The sequence below is a fragment of the Grus americana genome, chromosome 2 (genome assembly GCF_028858705.1).
Source record: "Grus americana isolate bGruAme1 chromosome 2, bGruAme1.mat, whole genome shotgun sequence".
NCBI classification, from domain to species: domain Eukaryota; kingdom Metazoa; phylum Chordata; class Aves; order Gruiformes; family Gruidae; genus Grus; species Grus americana.
This window is the reverse complement of record NC_072853.1, coordinates 256545-277607: the sequence shown is the minus strand read 5'-3', so window position 1 is coordinate 277607 and position 21063 is coordinate 256545. Positions and strand designations below refer to the sequence as shown.

Genomic DNA, 21063 nt, shown 5'->3' with positions numbered 1-21063 from the left:
AACTGGCATGGGGCGCTCTGAGGAACGCCCAGGTGTGAGGGTCTGCCTGGGTAGTGATAGTGGTGCCCTCCCTGTGGCACCTGGGCTTCCCTGCGGGGGCTGAAATGCGGCTTCTCCACTTGAGCTCCAAACTGATCTTCTCATCTCTCAGCAGCTCCGATCACTTTTTTGACCTCTGCTACTGTTAACCACGTTAGCCTCACTGGATTTCAGGTGGAGTGATTCTTCTTGAATCTAGCTATTTCAGGAATATACATTGCTTGGGTTGTTTCTCTCAATACAGGGAAAGGCGTGTCTTGAGATCACTGCTCTGGTGATGCAACCTAGTGCTAACTGGAGGCGCCTGGCTCTGCTGGAAGTGGACTGATTCCTGCGCTGCCACAGGAGTTGTACAGCCTCTGGGGCTGGCATCCTGCCCGAGCTGCCCTGCTGTGGGATAGAAGTCTTCCTGGTTCTGTGGCGTCACCTGTGAGGTGTTTGGCTTTGAGCACAGTGACTTGGAAGGTCTGAGTTTAACCTTAGAGCTGATCAACTCCCAAGTGTTTTGCTTTGCAGTTTTTGCTTCCAGCTTCGCTTGAATCTCTCTCGTACAGCTGGCTTTCCCCAAAGGCAATCCCACTGCCACGACCATCAAAGATCAGCTCTTTCTTTCATCACAGATGTAAAAGGAGGGACCCCCGTTCTGTTCACGCTTCTCCTACCTGTAGGTCTCTGAGACTGGAAAGGCAGACATGCATGCTCCTGTGTGCTGACAGCTTTGCTGCGGAGCACACAGCAGAGTCTCTGCTTCCTCCGTTGGCAATTCTTAAGATGTCAAGCCCGCATTTAACCAGGAAAAAGTGAATGAAACACAGGGCTCAAATACGTGATCTGGTTTTGCTGTGAGCGTTTCGAGGAGCTGCCCGAGCTGCTGCATTTCACTGCTGACGGACACCTCCTGCCCATGGTGGCAGTCCTGTGCGTTCGTTCTGGTTGGGGACAAACACGGAGCTCTGCTGTGTGCTGCTGTGAGCCCAGCCTGTGATGGCATGGGAAACCAGGCCCTCTTCTTGCTTGTGAATCACTGGGAGAATTGTAATTATTTTCCTGCTACACAGTCTGATCCTGCCTTTAATTAAACATGTGCTGTCCTGCTGAAGGCAGTGGGACTGTACCAGCAGGGTTTGACAGTTGGACTTGAAATTCTCTGAAGAGTAATGAGGTGTAAGGAGGACCTGACCTTATCACTGGCACTTCTAGGATCAGAAAGGTTAGCAAAACCTCTGTCTTGGATCCCCTTAGCCTGTGTTGGAGGAGAATTAATGCAGCAGGCATGGTTGGTGTGCTCAGTCCCTGCAGGAAAATCCCCTGGTCTCTGGGCCTTTGTCTCAGAGGCAGCCTGGGTTGTCACGGGTTGTTTTTGAGGAAAAGGAGGTGTCTGAGAGCCACTGCTTGGCTAGCAGAGCTTGGGAACACCTTGATAGTTTTGGCCGCAGAAGCAAAAAGGTTTAGTGCAATTCCAGTGTGAAGGCTGTGTTTACACTGTAGACCCAGTTCCTGGTCTCCAGATGTATAAAGTGTCCCCGCCTTATTTCAGAGACGTTGGCCTATGTGTAAGATCGTTGTGGCTCTACAGTTGTGTAAGCTGGGTGTCTGACTCCTCTTCCTCTGGCACACGTCCTGCTCCCCTTCAGCAGTGCTGCAGCCATCTCACCTTGAGAAATGCCCCATCTTTATGAGGTGTTTCATTGAAGCCTGCTCACAACATGCTTGGTTGAGGGGAGGAATGTCCCTGATGGCACTTGACAGCTGCCCCCCTCCTCTCTGCTGTTTGCAGCAAGTCCTGGCACCAAGGCAGTCCCTGTAAGCTGCCTGTGCTACAGAACAGCGTGGCTCCTTCTCCGGAGAAACTGGTAGAGGAGCCCAGGTCTCTGTTTGCCCTCCTCCCTCCCTCTTGGCCACTGTGGAGATGGCTCTCCTCCAGGTACAGATGGCAGCATGGGGGCTGGCCATGGGAGGAGAGTAGCAAGGTGATGCTGGGGAACGATGACTCCCGTGTCCTAGTCCCCTTCCATTGAGGCTAGGCACAATGCCTTTGGCAGGGACTGAAGTTTGGGGTGTGAAACGGGACAAATGCCTCTATATGATATGCTTCACACGTATGTCAGTGTTGTGCGTCAGCGTGGGGAGTGCGGAGGCGATCTCCTTGCCTAAGCAGCAGCGGGTGAGGGGAGAGGAGGAGTTTGCCTTGGGTAGGCCAGAAGCCCTTTGGCTGTAGCCTCAAGAAAACAAAGATTCTGAAAAGAGGCATGAAACTAAGCTGGGCCTGGGGCTGTCCTGGAAGGGGAGAGCAGTCTGCATGTAGAAGCAGTCAGTGTTTTCCAAGTCCCAGGCTTCAGCACCTGAATGGCTTTCTCTGCTTGCTTGGCTGTGAAGATGCATCTTTCTGCATGTGTGGTGGGACCTGTAGGACATATGGGCTTGTGTTGCCATTGTGTGAACCATGGATGGGTATAGGGCTCTGGCCTTGTTGCAGGGACTCTATGGCCGTGATTGCTGCAGGCTGGATGCCAAGCAGTCTGCTTGATGGGCTTGGTAGATCTGCGTCCCTGACCCTGCTGTACGTCATCAGACTGCTTGGGTCGTTCCGGGACTGAAGCCCTTTCCCTCCCTCCTGCCAGAGCAGCAGGGCCAGCTCCACCGTGCCTCTTCTGAAGAGCCAGTGGTGGCAGCACGGGGGTGGCTGGGTTACCTGGCGCTGTCTGCCCCGCCAAGCCTGCCTGGCTCTTTGGCCATTAATCCTATTTGGGAAATGGTTGGCTTTCCAGGTCTGCCTTCGGGATTTTGTTGTTTGTGGGAAATGTCACAGTTGAGTGGTAGCTCAGAAGGTTTGTTCTGATCCTTTTATCCATTGTCCTTTCTCCTTTTTTAATTTTCCATGTCTTGATCTGACTGAATAAGTGAGCAGGGGGAGGAAGCAAGGCCCTGCTAAGCATTACTCTGCAGCAGAAAGGAAGCCCTTGGTGTCCAAATTCCCAGCATCACTATCTGAATACTGTGGTTCTCTAGGCTAACCTAATAGCTCCAATAACCTTTTTTTCATGTCCTGGGGCTTTGCTGCAGCCTCAGTACTGATGCTGGGAGCTTCACAGATAATGAACATCAACAGTCAAAGAGGCAGGATTGAGGTTTGGAGAAAGTATGTCACATCAGCAAGCTGAAGAAACGCAACTTAGTTGGGGACATGCTGATCGCAGAGAGGAGGACAGAGCCTCCTCCAGACGTTTTCTGGGGCCCCTTCTGGACAAGAGACTGGGCTTGCAAGGGCCCTTTATGACTTTGCTGTGTATATACATGCTGTGTGTGACTTTGCATGTACTGGATTGTTGTGCTGCTGTTCAGAGGGACCTTGACAGGCTGGAAAAATGGGCCAATGGGAGTCTTATGGAGTTTAACAAAGGGAAATGCCAATTTCTACACCTGGCGGGAAATAACCTCATGCAGCAGTACAAGCAGGGGACCAACCACCTGAACAGCAGCTTTGCAGAAACACTGAGGGACCCGGTAGACCACAGTTTGACCAGCAGTTAGGAAGAGCATTACCAGCAGGTCAAGGGAGGTGATTCTTCCCCTCTGTTCTGCTCTGGTGAAACCACATCTGGAGGACTGTGTCCAGTGCTGGGCTCCCCAGTGCAGGGAAGACATGGACATACAGGAGTGTGTCCAATGAAGGGCCACAAAACTGATTAAGAGACTGGGGCATCTGTGATCTGTGGAGAGGCTGAGAGAGTTGGGACCATTCAGCCTGGAGAAATGAAGGCTTAGGGGGATTTTACCAATGTGTATCTGATTTCAGGGAACAAAGGAGATGGAACCAGACTCTTCTCAGTAGTGTCCAATGGCAGGACAAGAGGTAACAGGCACAGAGTGAAAGAGAGGATTCTTTTTTTTTTAATTATTATTATTATTATTTTAATGGAAGGGTAGTCAAACACTGGAATGTGTTGCCCAGTGAGGCTGCAGAATGTCCATCCTTGGAGATATTCAAAACCCGAGTGGACAACCCGAGCCCTGGATAACCTGCTATAGCTGACCCTGCTTTAAGCAGAGGTTGGACTAGCTGATCTTGAGAGCTGGACCTGCCTCCACGATGCAGATTGCCTTTTTGAGTGAACTGCTATATTTGGAAATCTACATCCCTTGCTCACTGTCCTGCTGCATACACCTTTGCAGTTTTGCAGCCATCGGCTTTCTAGAAACTTAATTTAGCTGGAAGCTCTGTGCTAGTGTCCATAGGCAGTGAGATGCCTGCCTCATGCTGATCGAGGCTGTGTGTGAAGGCAGTGGTGGCTGGCTCCATTCTCTCTTGCAGAACTGGAGGCGGCTGATGCAACCAGTTTTGGAGTTGGACAGTCAGAGTTCCTCTCATCATGAATGAGGAAGGGTTGCAGAGCACTGTCAGACTTCTGTCTCTACTCAGGAGTTAGGCATCTCCTTCTCTTAATTTTGACCAGCACCACCTCTAGTGCCACCCATCTGCATTACTGGGGAGCAGTCATGACATGTTGAGGATATGAGGCCAGAAGCTCATTTCTAAATGAGGTGGGTATTTCCTCCTTCCTGGGTTCACTCGACTTTCCCATGTAAGAATTCACCATTGACCAAAGCTGGAGCTGTGGGCTATAACCTGGCTTATAAATTAAATGCAGACAAAATGTTTCTGTATACTGAACTCCATGGGATTGGGGACTTTTGTGCTTTTGCATCTCACTGGGTGAGAAGCTCTGCAAAGTGGGTGTCGGGCATCCTTACATGATCAGTGTCCTAGATCAGCAGGTCTCAGCATTGGTAAGTGAGGCTCAGGACTTTCTCAATACACAGGTATTTCAGTTCCTCAGCAGAAGCCAAAGGTGAATCTGCCGAATGGAGCCTGTATTTGCTGCTACCAGTGTTTCTTGTTTTCATAAACTGGCTGAGCCTGTTATTGTTTCTCTGGATAACCTCAAATAAAACCACAGTGTGCTGTGTGGAAACATTCCTTGAGTAGGGCTGACCTAACCATTGAAGATGAGTGCTATATGGTCAGGATGGCTCTCTGCTTGGCTGGTTGTAATAATACGGGTGCTCAGGGAGCTGGCAGATGTTATTGCTGTGCCACTTTCCATCATCATTGAAAGGTCATGGAGAACAGGAGAGGTGCCTAAGGACTGGAGGAAAGCCATTATCACTCCAGTCTTCAAAAAGAGCAAGGAGGAGGACCCAGGAAACTACAGGCCAGTCAGCCTGACCTCCATCCCTGGAAAGATGATGGAACAGCTCCTTCTGGGGGTCACCTCTAAGCATGTGGAGGAGAAGAAGGTTATCGGGAGTGGTCAACATGAATTCACCAAGGGGAAATCATGCTTGACCAATCTGACAGCCTTCTATGATGGCATGACTAGCTGGGTGGATGAAGGGAGAGCAGTGGATGTTGTGTACCTTGACTTCAGCAAGGCTTTTGACACCGTCTCTCATAACATCCTCGTTAGCAAGCTTAGGAAGCGTGGGTCGGATGAGTGGACAGTGAGGTGGGTTGAGAACTGGCTGAATGGCAGAGCCCAGAGGGTGGTGATAAGCTGTGCAGAGTCTAGTTGGAGGCCTGTAGCTAGCGGTGTGCCCCAAGGGTCAGTGCTTGGTCCGGTCTTATTCAACATATTCATCAATGACCTGGACAAGGGGACAGAGTGTACCCTCAGCAAATTTGCTGATGATACTAAGCTGGGAGGAGTGGCCGACACACCAGAAGGCTGTGCTGCCATTCAGCGAGACCTGAACAGGCTAGAGAGCTGGGCAAAGAGGAACCATATGAAATTCAATAAGGGCAAGTATAGGGTCCTGCACCTAGGGAAGAACAACCCCGTGCACCAGTACAGGTTAGGGGCTGACCTGCTGGGAAGCAGCACTGCAGAGAAGGACGTGGGAGTCCTGGTTGACAACAAGCTCTCCATGAGCCAGCAGTGTGCCCTCGTGGCCAAGAAAGCCAATGGCGTCCTGGGGTGCATTCAGAAGAGCGTGGCCAGCAGGTCGAGGGAGGTTCTCCTTCCCCTCTGCTCTGCCCTGGTGAGGCCACATCTGGAGTACCGTGTCCAGTTCTGGGCTCCCCAGTTCAAGAAAGACAGGGAACTACTGGAAGAGTCCAATGGAGGGCTACGAGGATGATGAGGGGACTGGAGCATCTGTTGTATGAGGAAAGGCTGAGAGAGCTGGGTCTGTTTAGTCTGGAGAAGACTGAGAGGGGATCTGATCAATGCTTATAAATATCTACAGGGTGGATGGATGTCTAGAGGAAGGGGCCAGACTCTTTTCAGTGGTGCCCAGTGACAGGACAAGGGGCAATGGGCACAAACTGGAACACAGGAAGTTCCATCCGAACATGAGGGAAAAACTTCTTCACTTTAAGGGTGACCGAGCACTGGAACAGGCTGCCCGGATAGGTTGTGGAGTCTCCTTCTCTGGAGAGATTCAAAACCCACCTGGACACCATCCTGTGCACCCTGCTCTAGGCAATCCTGCTTTAACAGAGGGGTTGGACTAGATGATCTCTAGAGGTCCCTTCCAACCCGTACTGCTCTGTGATTCTGTGATTTCAATTTGAAGCTGACACTTTTTTTCCTTTGCAATGATGATAGTTTTGACTGTTACAGCAGTGATTCTGCTCTGTTAGCCTGATACTTTTCTTTTATAAAATTACTCCAAAGGCAGTGGTCTGAATCAAGAGGCTCATTAATAATTGCATTGGGATTTCATCCTTTCTCACTTCTGTATATATCATCATATTTCAGTATTGATGTGGGTCTTCCAAAGTTGCTGAGGCATCAGTCATTGTTAAGACAGAAGTAGTCTTTCCAGTTTAATTGTGATTAGCTTGGCCTAGCTGACAAGCAAGTGTTGTGTACTGTAACAGGGTGGTCCATTAGCTTATCTGGAGCTTCTTGGGAACCCAACCCATTTACAGCAGTTAGCTGTGTAACTCACAGAAGCGTAGCTTCCAAGTGACCAGTGTGGTTTAATTGTGAAGGGTTTGCCACAGTCAGGGGTCTGCTAAAGTTTTGACGGTTCTCTTCCGTTGTTTATATTGATTGCACACTTCAATATTTGCCTGACAACAGCAAAAAGGGACATTTGAGGCTGTTTATTTGGTTATGCAAATGGGCCTGCGAGTTTGACTTCATGTTGTATGTACTATTGTTGGCAACGTTCTTTGTGTATCGTACATGGCCACCTCCTCTTCACTCTTCCTGTTGGACATTGTGCTAAAGGTGCTTGACTTTCATCCTTGGTCCATGTATTCAGAGTTCAGCTCCTCGCAGGGTCTAGCATGGTGCCCTGGCATCATGGAGGGCCAACAGCACCCTGGACGTACCAATAGGAGCACACCCGGAGACTGGGGGAGTGATTATTATTCCCCTCTACTCAGCACTCCATAGACCATGCCTCAATACTGCATCCATTGTGAGGCCCACAGTGCAGGAATGGCACTGCCAAACTGGTGTGAGTTCAGGAGAGGGTCCGTAGGGTGGATGGGGGCTGAAGCACTTGCCTTGACAGGACAGACCACAGGAATGGCACTTCTTCAGCCTGGAGAGATGGAGCTTTGGAGGGACTTCATAGCAGCCTGCCAGTGTGTACAGGGAGGTTATCACAGAGACGGAGCCTGGCAGTATATCGGGGAGGAGAAGAAGCACAGGGCATCATTGAACGAGGTGGTTCCGTCTGGGAACAAGGAAGCTTTTTTCACTGTGAGAATTAATTGGTGGACCCAGGGGCACAGAGGATTTTTGGATGATGGATGTTGACCATCGCTGGAGGTTTTGAAAGACTTGACTAGACAAAGGCCTCAGCAACATGGTCTGACTTCATAGCTGAGCCTGCGTTGAGCAGAAGGTTAGATGAGATCTCCAACCTGAATTATTTCATGATTCTGTGATAAAGGTCTGTGATAGAGGAGACGAGCCAGGGGCTCCGGATGCAACAGGAACCAAAAGGGTAACTATCATGATTCTATGATATACAAAGGATTAGAAGGATATTACTTCATTGTCCCTTTTGACTGAAAAATCCATGGATCTAGCTTGCCTTTTCAAAGAGATTGGAGTAGAGTTTTGTTTCAGAAATTATAGAATCATAGAATGGTTTGGGTCGGAAGGGACCTCAAAGATCATCTAGTTCCAACCCCACTGCTACGGGCAGGGACACCCTCCACTAGACCATGTTGCCCAAAGCCTCATCCAACCTGGCCTTAAACACTTCCAGGGATGGGGCCTCCACAACCTCTGGGCAACCTGTGCCAGTGCCTCACCACTCTAACAGTAAAGAATTTCTTTCTAACATCTAATCTAAATCCACCCTCCTTCAGCTTTGTCGTGGTTTAGGCTCAGCCGGCAGCTGAGTGCCACGCGGCCGCTCACTCACCCCTCCCCCAGCGGGATGGGGAGGAGAAGTATAACGAAAAGCTTGGGTCGAGATAAGGACAGGGAGAGATCACTCACTAATTATCGTCACGAGCAAAACAGGCTGAACTTAGAGAGGGAATTCATCTAATTTATTACTAAGCAAAACAGAATAGAGGAATGAGAAATAAAATCAACTCTTAAAACACCTCCCCCCACCCCTCCCATCTTCCCGGGCTCTACTTCACTCCCGGCTTCAACCTCCTCCCCCCCCCCCCCAGCAGCACAGGGGGATGGGGAACTGGGGTTGCGGTCAGTTCAGCACACATTGTCTCTGCCACTTCTTTGTCCTCAGGGGGAGGACTCCTCTCAACGTTCCCCTGCTCCAACATGGAGTCTCTCCCATGGGCTACAGTCCTTCACGAACTGCTCAGGCGTGGTCTCTTCCATGGGGTGCAGACCTTCAGGAGCAGACTGCTCCAGTGTGGGATCTCTCCCACAGGGTGCAGACCTTCAGGAGCAAACTGCTCCAGTGTGGGTCCCCCACGGGGTCACAAGTCCTGCCAGCAAACCTGCCCTGGTGTGGGCTCCCCTCTCCACGGGTCCACAGGTCCTGCCAGGAGCTTGCTCCAATGTGGGCTTCCCACAGGTCACAGCCTCCTTCAGGTGCCTCCATCTGCTCCGGTGTGGGGTCCTCCACAGGCTGCAGGTGGAATCTCTACACCCCCTCATCCTTCCTCCATGGGCTGCAGGGGGACAGCCTTCTTCACCATGGTCTTCACCACGGGCTGCAGGGGGATCTCTGCTCCGGTGCCTGGAGCACCTCCTGCCCCTCCTTACATTACCCCTTGTCCTGTCACTACACTCCCTGATAAACGGTCCCTCTCCATCTTTCCTGTAGGCCCCCTTCAGGTACTGGAAGGCCACAATTAGATCTCCCCAGAGCCTTCTCTTCTCCAGGCTGAACAATCCCAACTCTCTCAGCCTGTCCTCACAGGAGAGGTGCTCCAGCCCTCCAGTCAGCTTCGTGGCCCTCCTCTGGACTCGCTCCAACAGCTCCATGTCTCTCCTGTACTGGGGCCCCCAGAGCTGGACGCAGAGCTCCAGGTGGGGTCTCACAAGAGCAGAGTAGAGGGGCAGGATCACCTCCCTCGACCCGCTGGTCACACTTCTTTTGATGCAGCCCAGGACACGGTTGGCCTTCTGGGCTGCAAGCGCACACTGCCGACTCATGTTGAGCTTCTCATCAATCAATACCCCCAAGTCCTTCTCCTCAGGGCTGCTTTCAATCCATTCCTCGCCCAGCCTGTAGCTGTGCTTGGGATTGTGCCAACCCACATGCAGGACCTTGCACTTGGCCTTGTTGAACTTCATGTGGTTCTCACGGGCCCACCTCTCAAGCCTGTCAAGGTCCCTCTGGATGGCATCCCTTCCCTCCAGCGTGTCGACCATGCCACACAGCTTGGTGTCGTCAGCAAACTTGCTGAGGGTGCACTCGATCCCACTGTCCATGTCACTGACAAAGATGTTAAACAGTGCCAGTCCCAGTACTGACCCCTGAGGGATGCCACTCGTCACCGTTCTCCACTTGGACATTGAGCCATTGATCACACTTCTTTGAGTGCGACCATCCAGCCAATTCCTTATCCACCGGGTGGTCCATCTGTTGAATCCATGTCTCTCCAATTTAGAGACAAGGATGTTGTGCGGGACAGTGTCAAATGCCTTGCACAAGTCCAGGTAGATGATGTCAATTGCCCTTCCCTTGTCCACCAACGCTGTAACCCCATCATAGAAGGCCACCAAGTTTGTCAGGCACGATTTGCCCTTAGCGAAGCCATGTTGGCTGTCACCAATCACCTCCTTATTTTCCATGTGCCTGAGCATAGTCTCCAGGAGGGTCTGCTCCATGATCTTGCCAGGCCCGGAGGTGAGACTGACCGGCCTGTAGTTCCCTGGGTCTTTTTTTTTTCCCTTCTTAAAAATGGGGGTTATGTTCCCCCTTTTCCAGTCGGTGGTAACTTTGCCAGACTGCCAGAAGATGACTTCTAATATGTTTGCCTGCTTTTGCCTTTGGAGGGGCTGCTGAATGAGGATGTTGCATCTGCAAACGTGGTGCAGAGCCAGTATTTCACATTTTTCTGTCTTTTTTTGCAATGTTATAATTTTGTGGAGTGTTTCTTATCTTTTGGCTTATAGTGCTTTACAGGCTCTTTATACCTTTCACTAATTTTCAGCCAATCAGTACATGAATGAGAATAATGACCTATGTATTTCCAAGCTGTTATATTTCAGTTGCTCTGCTCTGGGTATTGTAAGAATTTATGCCCCCTGAATCTTATTTACAAGACAATTTTGTAGTAGTTTTCCATCTTACCCATCCCATAACCATTCACATACTTCAGCAGTATTTTAATTTACAAAGGCTTTCCCCCCCCTAGTTACCCAACTGTGGTGTTAATGTATTAGTACACCCCATAATCTTTGTCTTAGGCCTTTTTTTTTATATTTGTGATAACTTCCATCATACTATGAGCTGGCAGAATTCCTGTGCACTGGAGTCCTTTTCTGCTAATCTGTGTTCACTCTGTGTGGTCCTTAGGCTTCTGGTACGGCAGGAAACAGTGAAAGATTGCTGCTTTTTTTTAATTCAAACTTCTATTTTTGATCTTATATCAGTCTAGTTTGGACACTGAAAGATCTAGGTCATGCAGATTTGGTGATTTTTTTTTTTTATATTCAGAAAATATTGAAGTTATGTGTGTTTCATCTTAATACAGACATTCAGTATAGTGCCAAATTTGTGATTTTCACTCTTAGTTCCAGTAACAAACTTAAAATTAATTTATTCTCCATTTCCGGTGTCACAAATGAATCTCTTGTGCAGTCTTGCTTTGTAAATTTGTCTGTGGGAGTTAGGAGTTGAAGTACCCAGTTCACAAAATACTGAACTGAAGATTATATGCATCATGTTAGATACAGTGTTTGCAGTCTTATCAGTTCTTGATTACATCATGTTGCTATATTTTACATAATATTAACTGTAGTCCTAGTGGAGATAAGACAAACGTGGACTGCTTCCTGGTTTTTTAAAAGCTTTGCTAGCATAAGCAGGAAGCACATCTGTTTTGCACTTTTAAGTGCTTATTTCTGAAGATGGTCCCATCTCCGAACAGCAGCTGAACAACCAGCGTCTGTTTATTTGCTTCAGCAGTGCTGCTCTGCCTTTGCATTTCTATGATGCAACGGCAGTTAAGTCTACTAGACTGGTTATGGAAACATCGGTATGCTCTGCTGGCAAAACTGTTTATGCTACTATAGTAAAGGCATTCATGAGCAAAGCAGTCTATCAAGGGAAAGTACAGACTTGTTGGTGTATCTGTGCTTCAGCTAGCAGTATTTCATTGACACAGTCCTGTTGGTAAGGGGTTAATGATGAGGAGTTAGTGGTTGGTACCTAACAATTAACAAGGTTTTAGTAGTCAGGGTAGACATGGTGGCTTACTTGGATTTTGCTTAACTTTTTTTTTTTGCAAATATAAAATCTTAATTCTTGCGTGGAAACGCTGTAATTCTGCATTTGTTCTTTGTGACCTCCACTGATGACTTTTGACTAATTTGAATTCTTGTCACATCAAAATATTTTATTCAAGTCCAGTTTAACTGAATCTTAAGAAGTGGGATGTATTACTGTTGTCTTGTTGTTTGCTGAATGGAAGTTTGTGCACAGATCTGATAATAGTCTGTCAGCTCTGTGAAGTTTGAAGTTTTTTGGTTACCTTTTTTTAAAAAAAAAAAAAAAAAGCTGAGGGAGAAGAAATGCTGTTTAACTGATACAAAAAAGTAGCCTACAAAGCAAGGTATTTTGGAACATTATATTTAGTAGATGTCTCCCTGAAGCAAAGTTAATTGGCTGGGAGGAATTGTAAGATTGTCACGACAGCATGATTCGGAGGCTTGGTCCACACTGTGTGTATGTAGGTTCTGATTATTTTCAGTAAGGTAGTTAGGCCAGTTACACGGTTTGTTCTGTTAGATTGCAATAAGCTGCATGGATACAACTGCTGTGCCAAAGTAGTGTTATGCTGTTTTGATTTTGATGGCCTAGCTAAGACAGTAAAACTTAACTGTAGGCAAAACTGAAGTCAGTGCTCACAGCTACCAGTTTTAGCTTACGGTAAAAAAATTTTTTTAGAAGTGTGCACCTCTATTTTGAGACTGCCTAAAATCTGTAGACAGAAGTGCTAAAAGTTTGGACGATGGATGTTCTGTTCCCTTTGTTATTTTCCAACCTGTAGACTCTAGCAGGTCAACACAATGTCTTGCCTGGAATTTCCTTGCATTCTAAAATTAGGAGAAGGAGCTAGGAAACAATAGCAAATCAAGTCTCTAAACCTCCTGTTCTGGCTTGAATCTTTGTTGTCATTTAGACTTTCACCTACTTCCTTTCTTATTAAACTGATTTGCATTAGATAAACTGAATTAAAAAGAACTCGTGCTGTTCAGTGTCAAGAGGACTGGTTTTTTCCTCTTCTTTTTTTACTTTTTATGGTCTCCTGTACTACTTTAGGACATCAGGAGTATGAATTTCATATCACTGCTGTTCATCCCAAAGCACTTCTCCCTTTCAGCACAGGGAGTGATGTGGAAGTATGACAACCTTGGCGTAGCAAAGGCCATGCCGCATTTTGCAGTCCCTCACACATGCACCCAGCAGCGTTTCCTGACTGAGACATCTCTGTGGGGAAACTGCAGAGGTTTTGATCTACAGCAGAGAAACTTCTCAAGTTACAGTATTAGACCTCATCATCATCCCTTCTAGCGGGGTGAGCAGCTCGCTCTATGGTCTGTGTATCTTTTCATGGTTATGTTGTGCATCATCTTTGCATTCGTTACCCCTCCCTCATATGGTCTGTATTACTGATCTTTGCAATGTTATGAGTGACAGTTGTGGGTGTCCCACCACCCCAAACCTGAACGAATTTCAATACCCCCACAACTATGCCTGGGGAGGTCTGTTTCAGCAGCCTTTTATGCAGATGGATTACTGGAAAGGCAACTGAGAAAGAAGGTTCAGACCTCAAATTCTTGTTTGATCCTTCTCAGTGTGGTCTGTGTAAGCAGCCCTGACTCTCTGGATGTGTTTTCTGATCTGTAAGTAATCCTGCGATTACATCTGCTGCTGCTTACTCTAACGCCCTCTCTGCCTCTGGCATAGGCCAGACAGGATGATTACATGGATTAGAAGTGGTTTCTGTGTGTCCCTTCGTAGACCTGAGTTTGTTCCTATCTTCATCGCTACTTTCTTTTGCATCACGGGTTGAGTTATTAGCTTCTTAGGGTTTGACCATCTAAAACTCATGAACTGTTAGAGGTGCCTTAGGGCACTTGTCTGTACCGTGGCAGAACCCAAACACATAATCAGACACAGCATTACTATGTGTGTGTGCAGCAGTCTCTGCCTTTTTCTGTTTGTGGGTTATGGGTAAACTTCTTAAAACTGTCTTATTTTCTGCAGTGGCCCAGTATTGTTTGTTTATTATTCCCAGGCACTCTGAAACAATCTGGGAAATGCAGCAAACACCACAGCCTTGGTTTCCATCCTGTCCAGTATCCTATGTCCGACAATAGTTAGAAGCAGCTGCAAGATTTGTTCAGTTGATAATTATAGTATGTTGTGTTTAGTAAACTTACTGAGAGGCTGCTGATGTCTAGAAAGAGTATGATTGATGTAATTTACCATTTATAGCTAATATAATTGACTTCTGAGAACAAGGGTAGGTGTGAAGAAACTGGATGTTGTTAGACTGAGAGACCTCTAGAGGTCCCTTCCAGTCAACGTTTCTCTGACTGTGGTGTTTCTAGAAAGGAATTTTCTTTCCTTCTCTAATTATTTGTTACTTGGGCCCTACAGTTAGTTTACCTGCTCCTTTTCTTTTCTGGTACAAGTGGCACAAACCCTTTCCCTGGGTGTAGGGGCCTGCCACTGGCATCCTGACAAAATATACTGTACAGCATATGTGTATGACAGCAGGGACAGGACTTCAGTCTGGAAGTCCCCTTGTATTTCTCCTTCGTTGGCTTCTCTGGACCAGACTCGAAAACTGTAGTGTCTGCTGGCAAGCTGCTTTATAGTGACTTCCTCATGATGCTAGTATTTGAATGCCTAAGATGAACCAGGAATATCCATTTTGTATCCTACAAGGGAGGGAGAAGAACAGTGGGATAGCAGAGATGTTAAATCATCAAGCTAAACTCATGAACTGCCTTTCTTCTTTCACCCTCATCTCTTGTAGACTTTAATCGGGGTTCTCATCTGTGCAGTGACTGCACTTTGAGGACCTCACCAGGACAGAGGTTATGAGAGAAGGCAGTTGTCTCCAGGGATGGATGCTCTGATTTGCCCTGAGGTGAGAAGACAGGTTTCCCACAGAACTGCTGCTGACCCAGTTTTGTTCTCTCCTGTCATAGCCTTTCTTTAGGCTTCTGAACCTGCGCAAGCTGGGTCTGAGTGACAATGAAATCCAGAGACTTCCCCCTGAGGTTGCCAACTTCATGCAACTGGTGGAACTGGACATCTCTCGCAATGGTAAGGTCAAAGCTAAATGGGGAGTGGATGCCCCACAGCCCCACTTTTCTCAGTGTAGTAGTACTACCCTGCGCACTTGTACTCTGGAAGAGGCAGTACCTTTCACAGTCCTGCAGAGTGATCTCTCATGGGTCCTGAGCTATGAAAATATGGTTGTTTTACAGTGTCTTAGGCTGTCAACAGTACCTGGTCTCCTGTTTTCCACATGATAGGCTCTTCTCAAGCCTCTTTTTTTTTTTTCTTTCACATATTTTTTCCAGACATTCCAGAAATTCCTGAAAGCATCAAATTCTGCAAATCCTTGGAAATCGCAGACTTCAGTGGGAATCCTCTCTCCAGGTAGGAACGCATATGCAACCCTTTCATCCAGCTGAGAATGAGAGTTGAAATCTTCATTCTCCCTAGCTTTCTCTTGTCTTCATCTTGTAATTGTCTTCCCTTGAAGTCAAGGCCTAGGATCACCCTGCATTTGCCAAGACCTGCAGATGCCTGCTGTCCTGACAGGTGGAACACTCAGCGTAGGGAAGAGCTGGTGTGTGCTCCCTCTTCTGCAGGGCCTATGGCTTGGATTGATGAGCCTTTAGTCCTACTGTTGCCACTGGTGTGAATGGCGAGGACTTTTGCCCTCTTGGAATAAGTTTGTTACTCCCTCCCCACCCCTTCACCCTGGTGCACAAACCAGAATGGATGTGGACTGTTTGTACTACAGAGAAGTAGAGAAAGGCCTGTGTTATATCCTCTGCTCTCTGTCGGTCCTTTTTGCTCTGTGTCTTCTTATTTAGAACTTAGGATGGCCGTCCTTTGAACTCTGTGTTTGCATATTTTCCCTGATACCTCAGTGGCCAGAGCTATGTCCAAGAATGGGGCGTTCTGCCTTGTCTCTTCTGTCTCTACAGCTCTTAATCCATAATGTTTTGGGAATTTAAGTGTGGCTCCTTTGCCTTGGTGAACCATGCTTTCAGGCACTGGTGTCTTGGTGCATTGTCTGCTGGGGTCCCTGTAGATGCCAGTCTGACTCCACATGCCTGCTGCCCTTTGTGCTCCTGGGCAAGCGCTGCCCAAGTCGCCCTTTAAATAGATTTAACTCTCTGCTTCCCTGTTGTGGAGCCAGATTCTGCCAGAATGGGACAAGATTTTCAGTTGGTGAGAATCCCTGTACCACAGGAATGACCAGCACTTCTACACTAGCAGTTATTTGTCAGAGTCTTTTTGTGGCCCAGAGTTGTAAGATGTGCGTCATGAGCAGTGGGGCAGGGAAGCTCCAGGAACTGGATCCAGCAAAGAATTTCTCCTTTTCATGGGTCTTTCCCAGTTCTGTTGCACCTTGGAGCTGTTACGATGACACTACTTGGTCCTGGGGAATGCTGCAGTGTCATCTGCAAAAATATCCTTAGATGGGCATTTGGATTACGTGGTAGCCCTCTCTGCTTCCAAGTTTAAACAGTCACATGGCATAATTTAGTCTGGGATTTGTGTTTAGAGTACTGCAGAGCCAAGTTTGCACACTTGAACATGTAGTGACTTTGGTGCAAGGGTTTATTGTTGTCTTGGAAATTGGGCATATCCTGGATCAGGAGCCAGGGTCGGAGTTGGTTCCTGCTCTTTTCCTTTCCACGTGTTGATACCATTTGGGATAAGACTGGCTTTTGGGGGATTTAAGTGAGGAATTTAGGGCTTGTTTTGTGCACAGAATTAATGGTGTTTTGTTCCATCCTGCTTTCACAGGCTTCCAGAGGGCTTCACACAGCTTCGGAGCCTGGGCCATTTGGCCTTGAATGATGTGTCCCTGCAGAGCCTCCCCAATGACATTGGGAAGTGAGTATGCCCCTGTTCCTCATAACGGGGAGGAGGGTTGGGATGGGGACACCATGCTACTGGGGTGGCGACACTAGCAAGACTTGGAGGGGAAGAGCGTGCCATCCCAGTTACAGCTTGCCACTGTACTGAACATACTGTGTGAGCACCTCTCAGCATTATTCTTCTTAAAAGCCAACCTTTTTAAAAAGGTTCCTTTCCTGGTCTCAGCTGCTTCTCCTCCTTTGGGGTCTGTGGCACAGGCAAGGAGCGCATCCAGGCTTCTCAAATCCTCTATCTTTCCTTATTTTATGAGTGCCCGTTCACCTCTTTCCAAATAGGTGTGGTCTGTCCAATGATGTTGAAATTATTTATGCTGCTAGCAAATGGCCAAGACAAAGCCTGTAGGGCTTTGCCTGTGGGGTGCAGTGCCCCTCCCATGGGATTTGGCTTTTGGTGTGTGACGAATTTTATCTTTTTGGGCAGACAGTCCTGTATGTGATACTATGTTTCCTTGTCCTGAGTTTGGGCACAGTGTTGTTTTTTTGCATGATTGTGCAATAAGCAGTCACCTTCACCAGAAGATTCTCTTTGGTTTTTGTTTCCCCTGTCATCTCCATTCATGTGTACGCACTCATGTATATGCATTTGTGCAGGCCATGAGGGGTGGTCCCAAGGGAAGGGATATGAGCATCTCCTTGTATCCCTGAAGCCCTATTCAGTCAATCTGGCTTTCTCGCTCCCTTTTCTCTTGCAGTTTGGCAAACCTGGTGACTTTGGAGCTACGTGAGAACCTGCTAAAGACTCTCCCCACGTGAGTGTCTGTCTGGTGGCTTCAGGAGTCTCCTGATTCCTCAGAGACTTGCTGTTTCTGTAGTACAGGCTCTAGCACTTTACTTGGGAGGGCTCAAAGCTTTGCATACATTATCTCCATCTTGCTGGATTTCTGTAAATTGTGGTGAGGAGGGAGAGAGATGGTACAGGGCTTAATAGCAGGGAAGGATGTTCAGAGTCTGTACTCATCCTCTGTGTCAGGATTGATTTGGAATAGACAGGGTTCCACAAGAAAGCTGCTTGAAATGGTGAGAACCATTTTTCCTGGAGAGGAGGAGCAGATGACGGATTCTTTTGGAAAAAGAGGGAAAATGTATTGATGTGGGTAACGGAAGAACTCTGTGTACTGTGCAGTTCATAATTTGAAGAGCAGCAGAATACGGCTGAAGATATATTTTGCTTCTGACATCTCTGTTTTCTTGGGTATCCCTTCTGATTGTTCTGGTTGAGCAGTGTGTGGGAATGGGTGGGATAACAGCCTTTCCTGCAGCAGACAGAAAATAAGCCAGCAAGGCAGAAGAGGTAAGTCTTGTTAAATGTTTCAGAGAGTTAGGGACAGAGATGAATTCCTGGTAGAGGATCTGTTTGGTACAGCTGATGCTATCAGGTAGATAGGATGTGGAGAACTAATGAGTCTGTACACTAATCTCTGGTTTGGAGCCCATGAGAGTTGATTGTTGAGTTTTCTAACCTACTTCAGCTCTGTCAGCTTGTTTTCTGCCTGCTTATCCATCCAAATGATGATTCCTCCAGTCTTCCTGGTGGGAAGGTGGGCCCATGCGAACCGCATGAAGTTCAACAAGGCCAAGTGCAAGGTCCTGCATGTGGGTTGGCACAATCCCAAGCACAGCTACAGGCTGGGCGAGGAATGGATTGAAAGCAGCCCTGAGGAGAAGGACTTGGGGGTATTGATTGATGAGAAGCTCAACATGAGTTGGCAGTGTGCGCTTGCAGCCCAGAAGGCCAACCGTGTCCTGGGCTGCATCAAAAGAAGTGTGACCAGCGGGTCGAGGGAGGTGATCCTGCCCCTCTACTCTGCTCTTGTGAGACCCCACCTGGAGTACTGTGTCCAGCTCTGGGGGCCCCAGTACAGGAGAGACATGGAGCTGTTGGAGCGAGTCCAGAGGAGGGCCACGAAGCTGACTGGAGGGCTGGAGCACCTCTCCTGTGAGGACAGGCTGAGAGAGTTGGGATTGTTCAGCCTGGAGAAGAGAAGGCTCTGGGGAGATCTAATTGTGGCCTTCCAGTACCTGAAGGGGGCCTACAGGAAAGATGGAGAGGGACCGTTTATCAGGGAGTGTAGTGACAGGACAAAGGGTAATGGGTTTAAGCTGAGGGAGGGTGGATTTAGATTAGATGTTCGAAAGAAATTCTTTGCTGTTAGAGTGGTGAGGCACTGGCACAGGTTGCCCAGAGAGGTTGTGGAGGCCCCATCCCTGGAAGTGTTTAAGGCCAGGTTGGATGAGGCTTTGGGCAACATGGTCTAGTGGAGAGTGTCCCTGCCTGTAGCAGTGGGGTTGGAACTAGATGATCTTTGAGGTCCCTTCCAACCCAAACCATTCTGTGATTCTATGATTCCTTGAATATATGTTGGAAGGGATTCTACCTGACTTCTTTTTGAATAGCAGTGTGTTTTGGGCCCACACAAAATCCTCAGTGAATGTGTGAAGCATGCAACTATTGTCACCTTTCCTCAGTGCCCTCTTACTATTCATGGCAAGTGTTCAATTTGGTTATCTGTGCTTCCCCCCTTGCTCCTCTGCTTTATTTAAAAAAAGAGGGCAAAGGAGGCATCTGATGATACAGTGTTCAAGCAAGGCTTTGAGACTCTAAGCAGTCAGGGCTTTGTCTTGCTTCTTCTGTGATGGCCATGCCTCCCTTCACTGTGAGATGTTGCTTTGACTCGGGCGCATGCTCTTCCTGATGGTTATTTTTCTCTGGGACCTGCCAAGTACAGGCTTTATATGACATCAGTTATATCTGTTTGTAGAATTCATATGTCAGCTTTGACCCAGAGGACAAGACGCTTCCAAAAAGGAACTGAAAGAGTCTGCGCTGGTCAGCTCGCAGGCTTCACATCTGGTCATTACACAATGTAGAAGCATAGTTCAAATTAACACTGTCATCTTGTCTCTGATACCAAAGTCACTGGATCTTTTCTGCACAGAAGTTGTCAGCATTAGTGCTCTGTCACAGAAAGGCGATATTAAGAGACCAGCTGAGATGGCCCCACATGGAATATAGGCCACAAGGGAGAACGTGAGAGCCAAAGCTCCTCGTGCCAGGCTGAGAACAGGCAAGCAGAAGTTTGGGTCCTGGTGTTGGGACCCACTGCTGTCTGTTCCATGTGTTCTTTGTGTTCATACAGACAGGGACCACGACTGTGTACACCATATAAACGAAGAGCTGCAATAGCTACATCCAAAGTGGGGCTTTCAAACTACAGTGAAGAATGGTCTCAATGGCTTTTCATCATCTAGGAACTAGCAAATATCTGGAGTTTGAGAATTCAGTCTGTGACCAAACCCATATGGTTTCTGGGGAGATCTCTCATGCCCAGTGCTCCCTTTTTTCCCTGTGTTAGATTTGTATGCCATCCAGCAAGATACTTGTAGCGTGCTATGAGTTTTGGGGTTTTTTTTGCCTGAAAGATAAGTCCAGGCTTGATACTCTTTCTGCAGTGCAATTCCAGCTTCTTTTCATCTTTCCCCAATTCCCCAAATTCTACTTTTGGATGATTTCCAAAGGTAGAAGAGGATCTTGAAGGCCAAGGCAATTTTTGTCAGATCTGTCAGTCAAATATGAGATTGAAATCAATGGCCAAAGCAATTTCAGTGGTCTACCCAGCTCTGAAGCTCTTCTACTAGTCTGGTCAAATTGTGCCCTAGAATGGCTCTGAACAAGTCCAAGTGATCTTGCCAAAGAGTAGAATGACTTACCAAAATGGATGATGCTTTCAGTTTTCAAGGTTACTAAGCCCAGCAGGTAGATGGGTTTCAATACTGTGAATTTGTGACTGCGTAATGCATCAGTATCCTTTTGATTTTTGTTGTTATTGAGCTCCTTAAAAGATCCAGCTGGCAATGACCTTTACTTGTCAAAATTTAATTTCATTGGTTAGTTTTCTATTGTCAACTGAGTTCTGAAACAGCAGTTTGTCTTGTACAGCTGATTACCACTCATCTGTCCCATGCAGATGGGACGCAGCTTACCAATAATTTGGGAAGGGTAGCTCTCATTGATGTATTCTCATGGAATAGCGGAGGGTGATCTATACTGAGGCATTTTGCAAGACCTTGTGTGGCAACATAGATTCCATAGCTCACTTGTCCCTATTTTGGGAATTCAAACTATGAAGGTGTGAAGGGACAGTCAAGGCTGCTTCACCCTTCGGAAAAGTCAAAGAGCAAATGTACAGTCATAATGAGAGACAGTCCT

The 21063-nt window shown here is 47.6% G+C and overlaps 1 protein-coding gene across 31 annotated transcripts in view; it reads left to right on the top strand.

Annotated features, from left to right (window-relative positions):
• SCRIB (scribble planar cell polarity protein) overlaps positions 1 to 21063 on the top strand; it is a 123482-nt gene that overhangs the window by 8707 nt on the left and 93712 nt on the right. For all 31 annotated transcript variants that reach the window (XM_054814021.1, XM_054814017.1, XM_054814043.1 and 28 more), the window contains exons 2-5: positions 14880 to 14997; positions 15258 to 15336; positions 16723 to 16812; positions 17549 to 17605. In XM_054814021.1, the coding sequence (XP_054669996.1) occupies positions 14880 to 14997; positions 15258 to 15336; positions 16723 to 16812; positions 17549 to 17605 (344 nt within the window). The remainder of the gene's footprint in view (positions 1 to 14879; positions 14998 to 15257; positions 15337 to 16722; positions 16813 to 17548; positions 17606 to 21063) is intronic.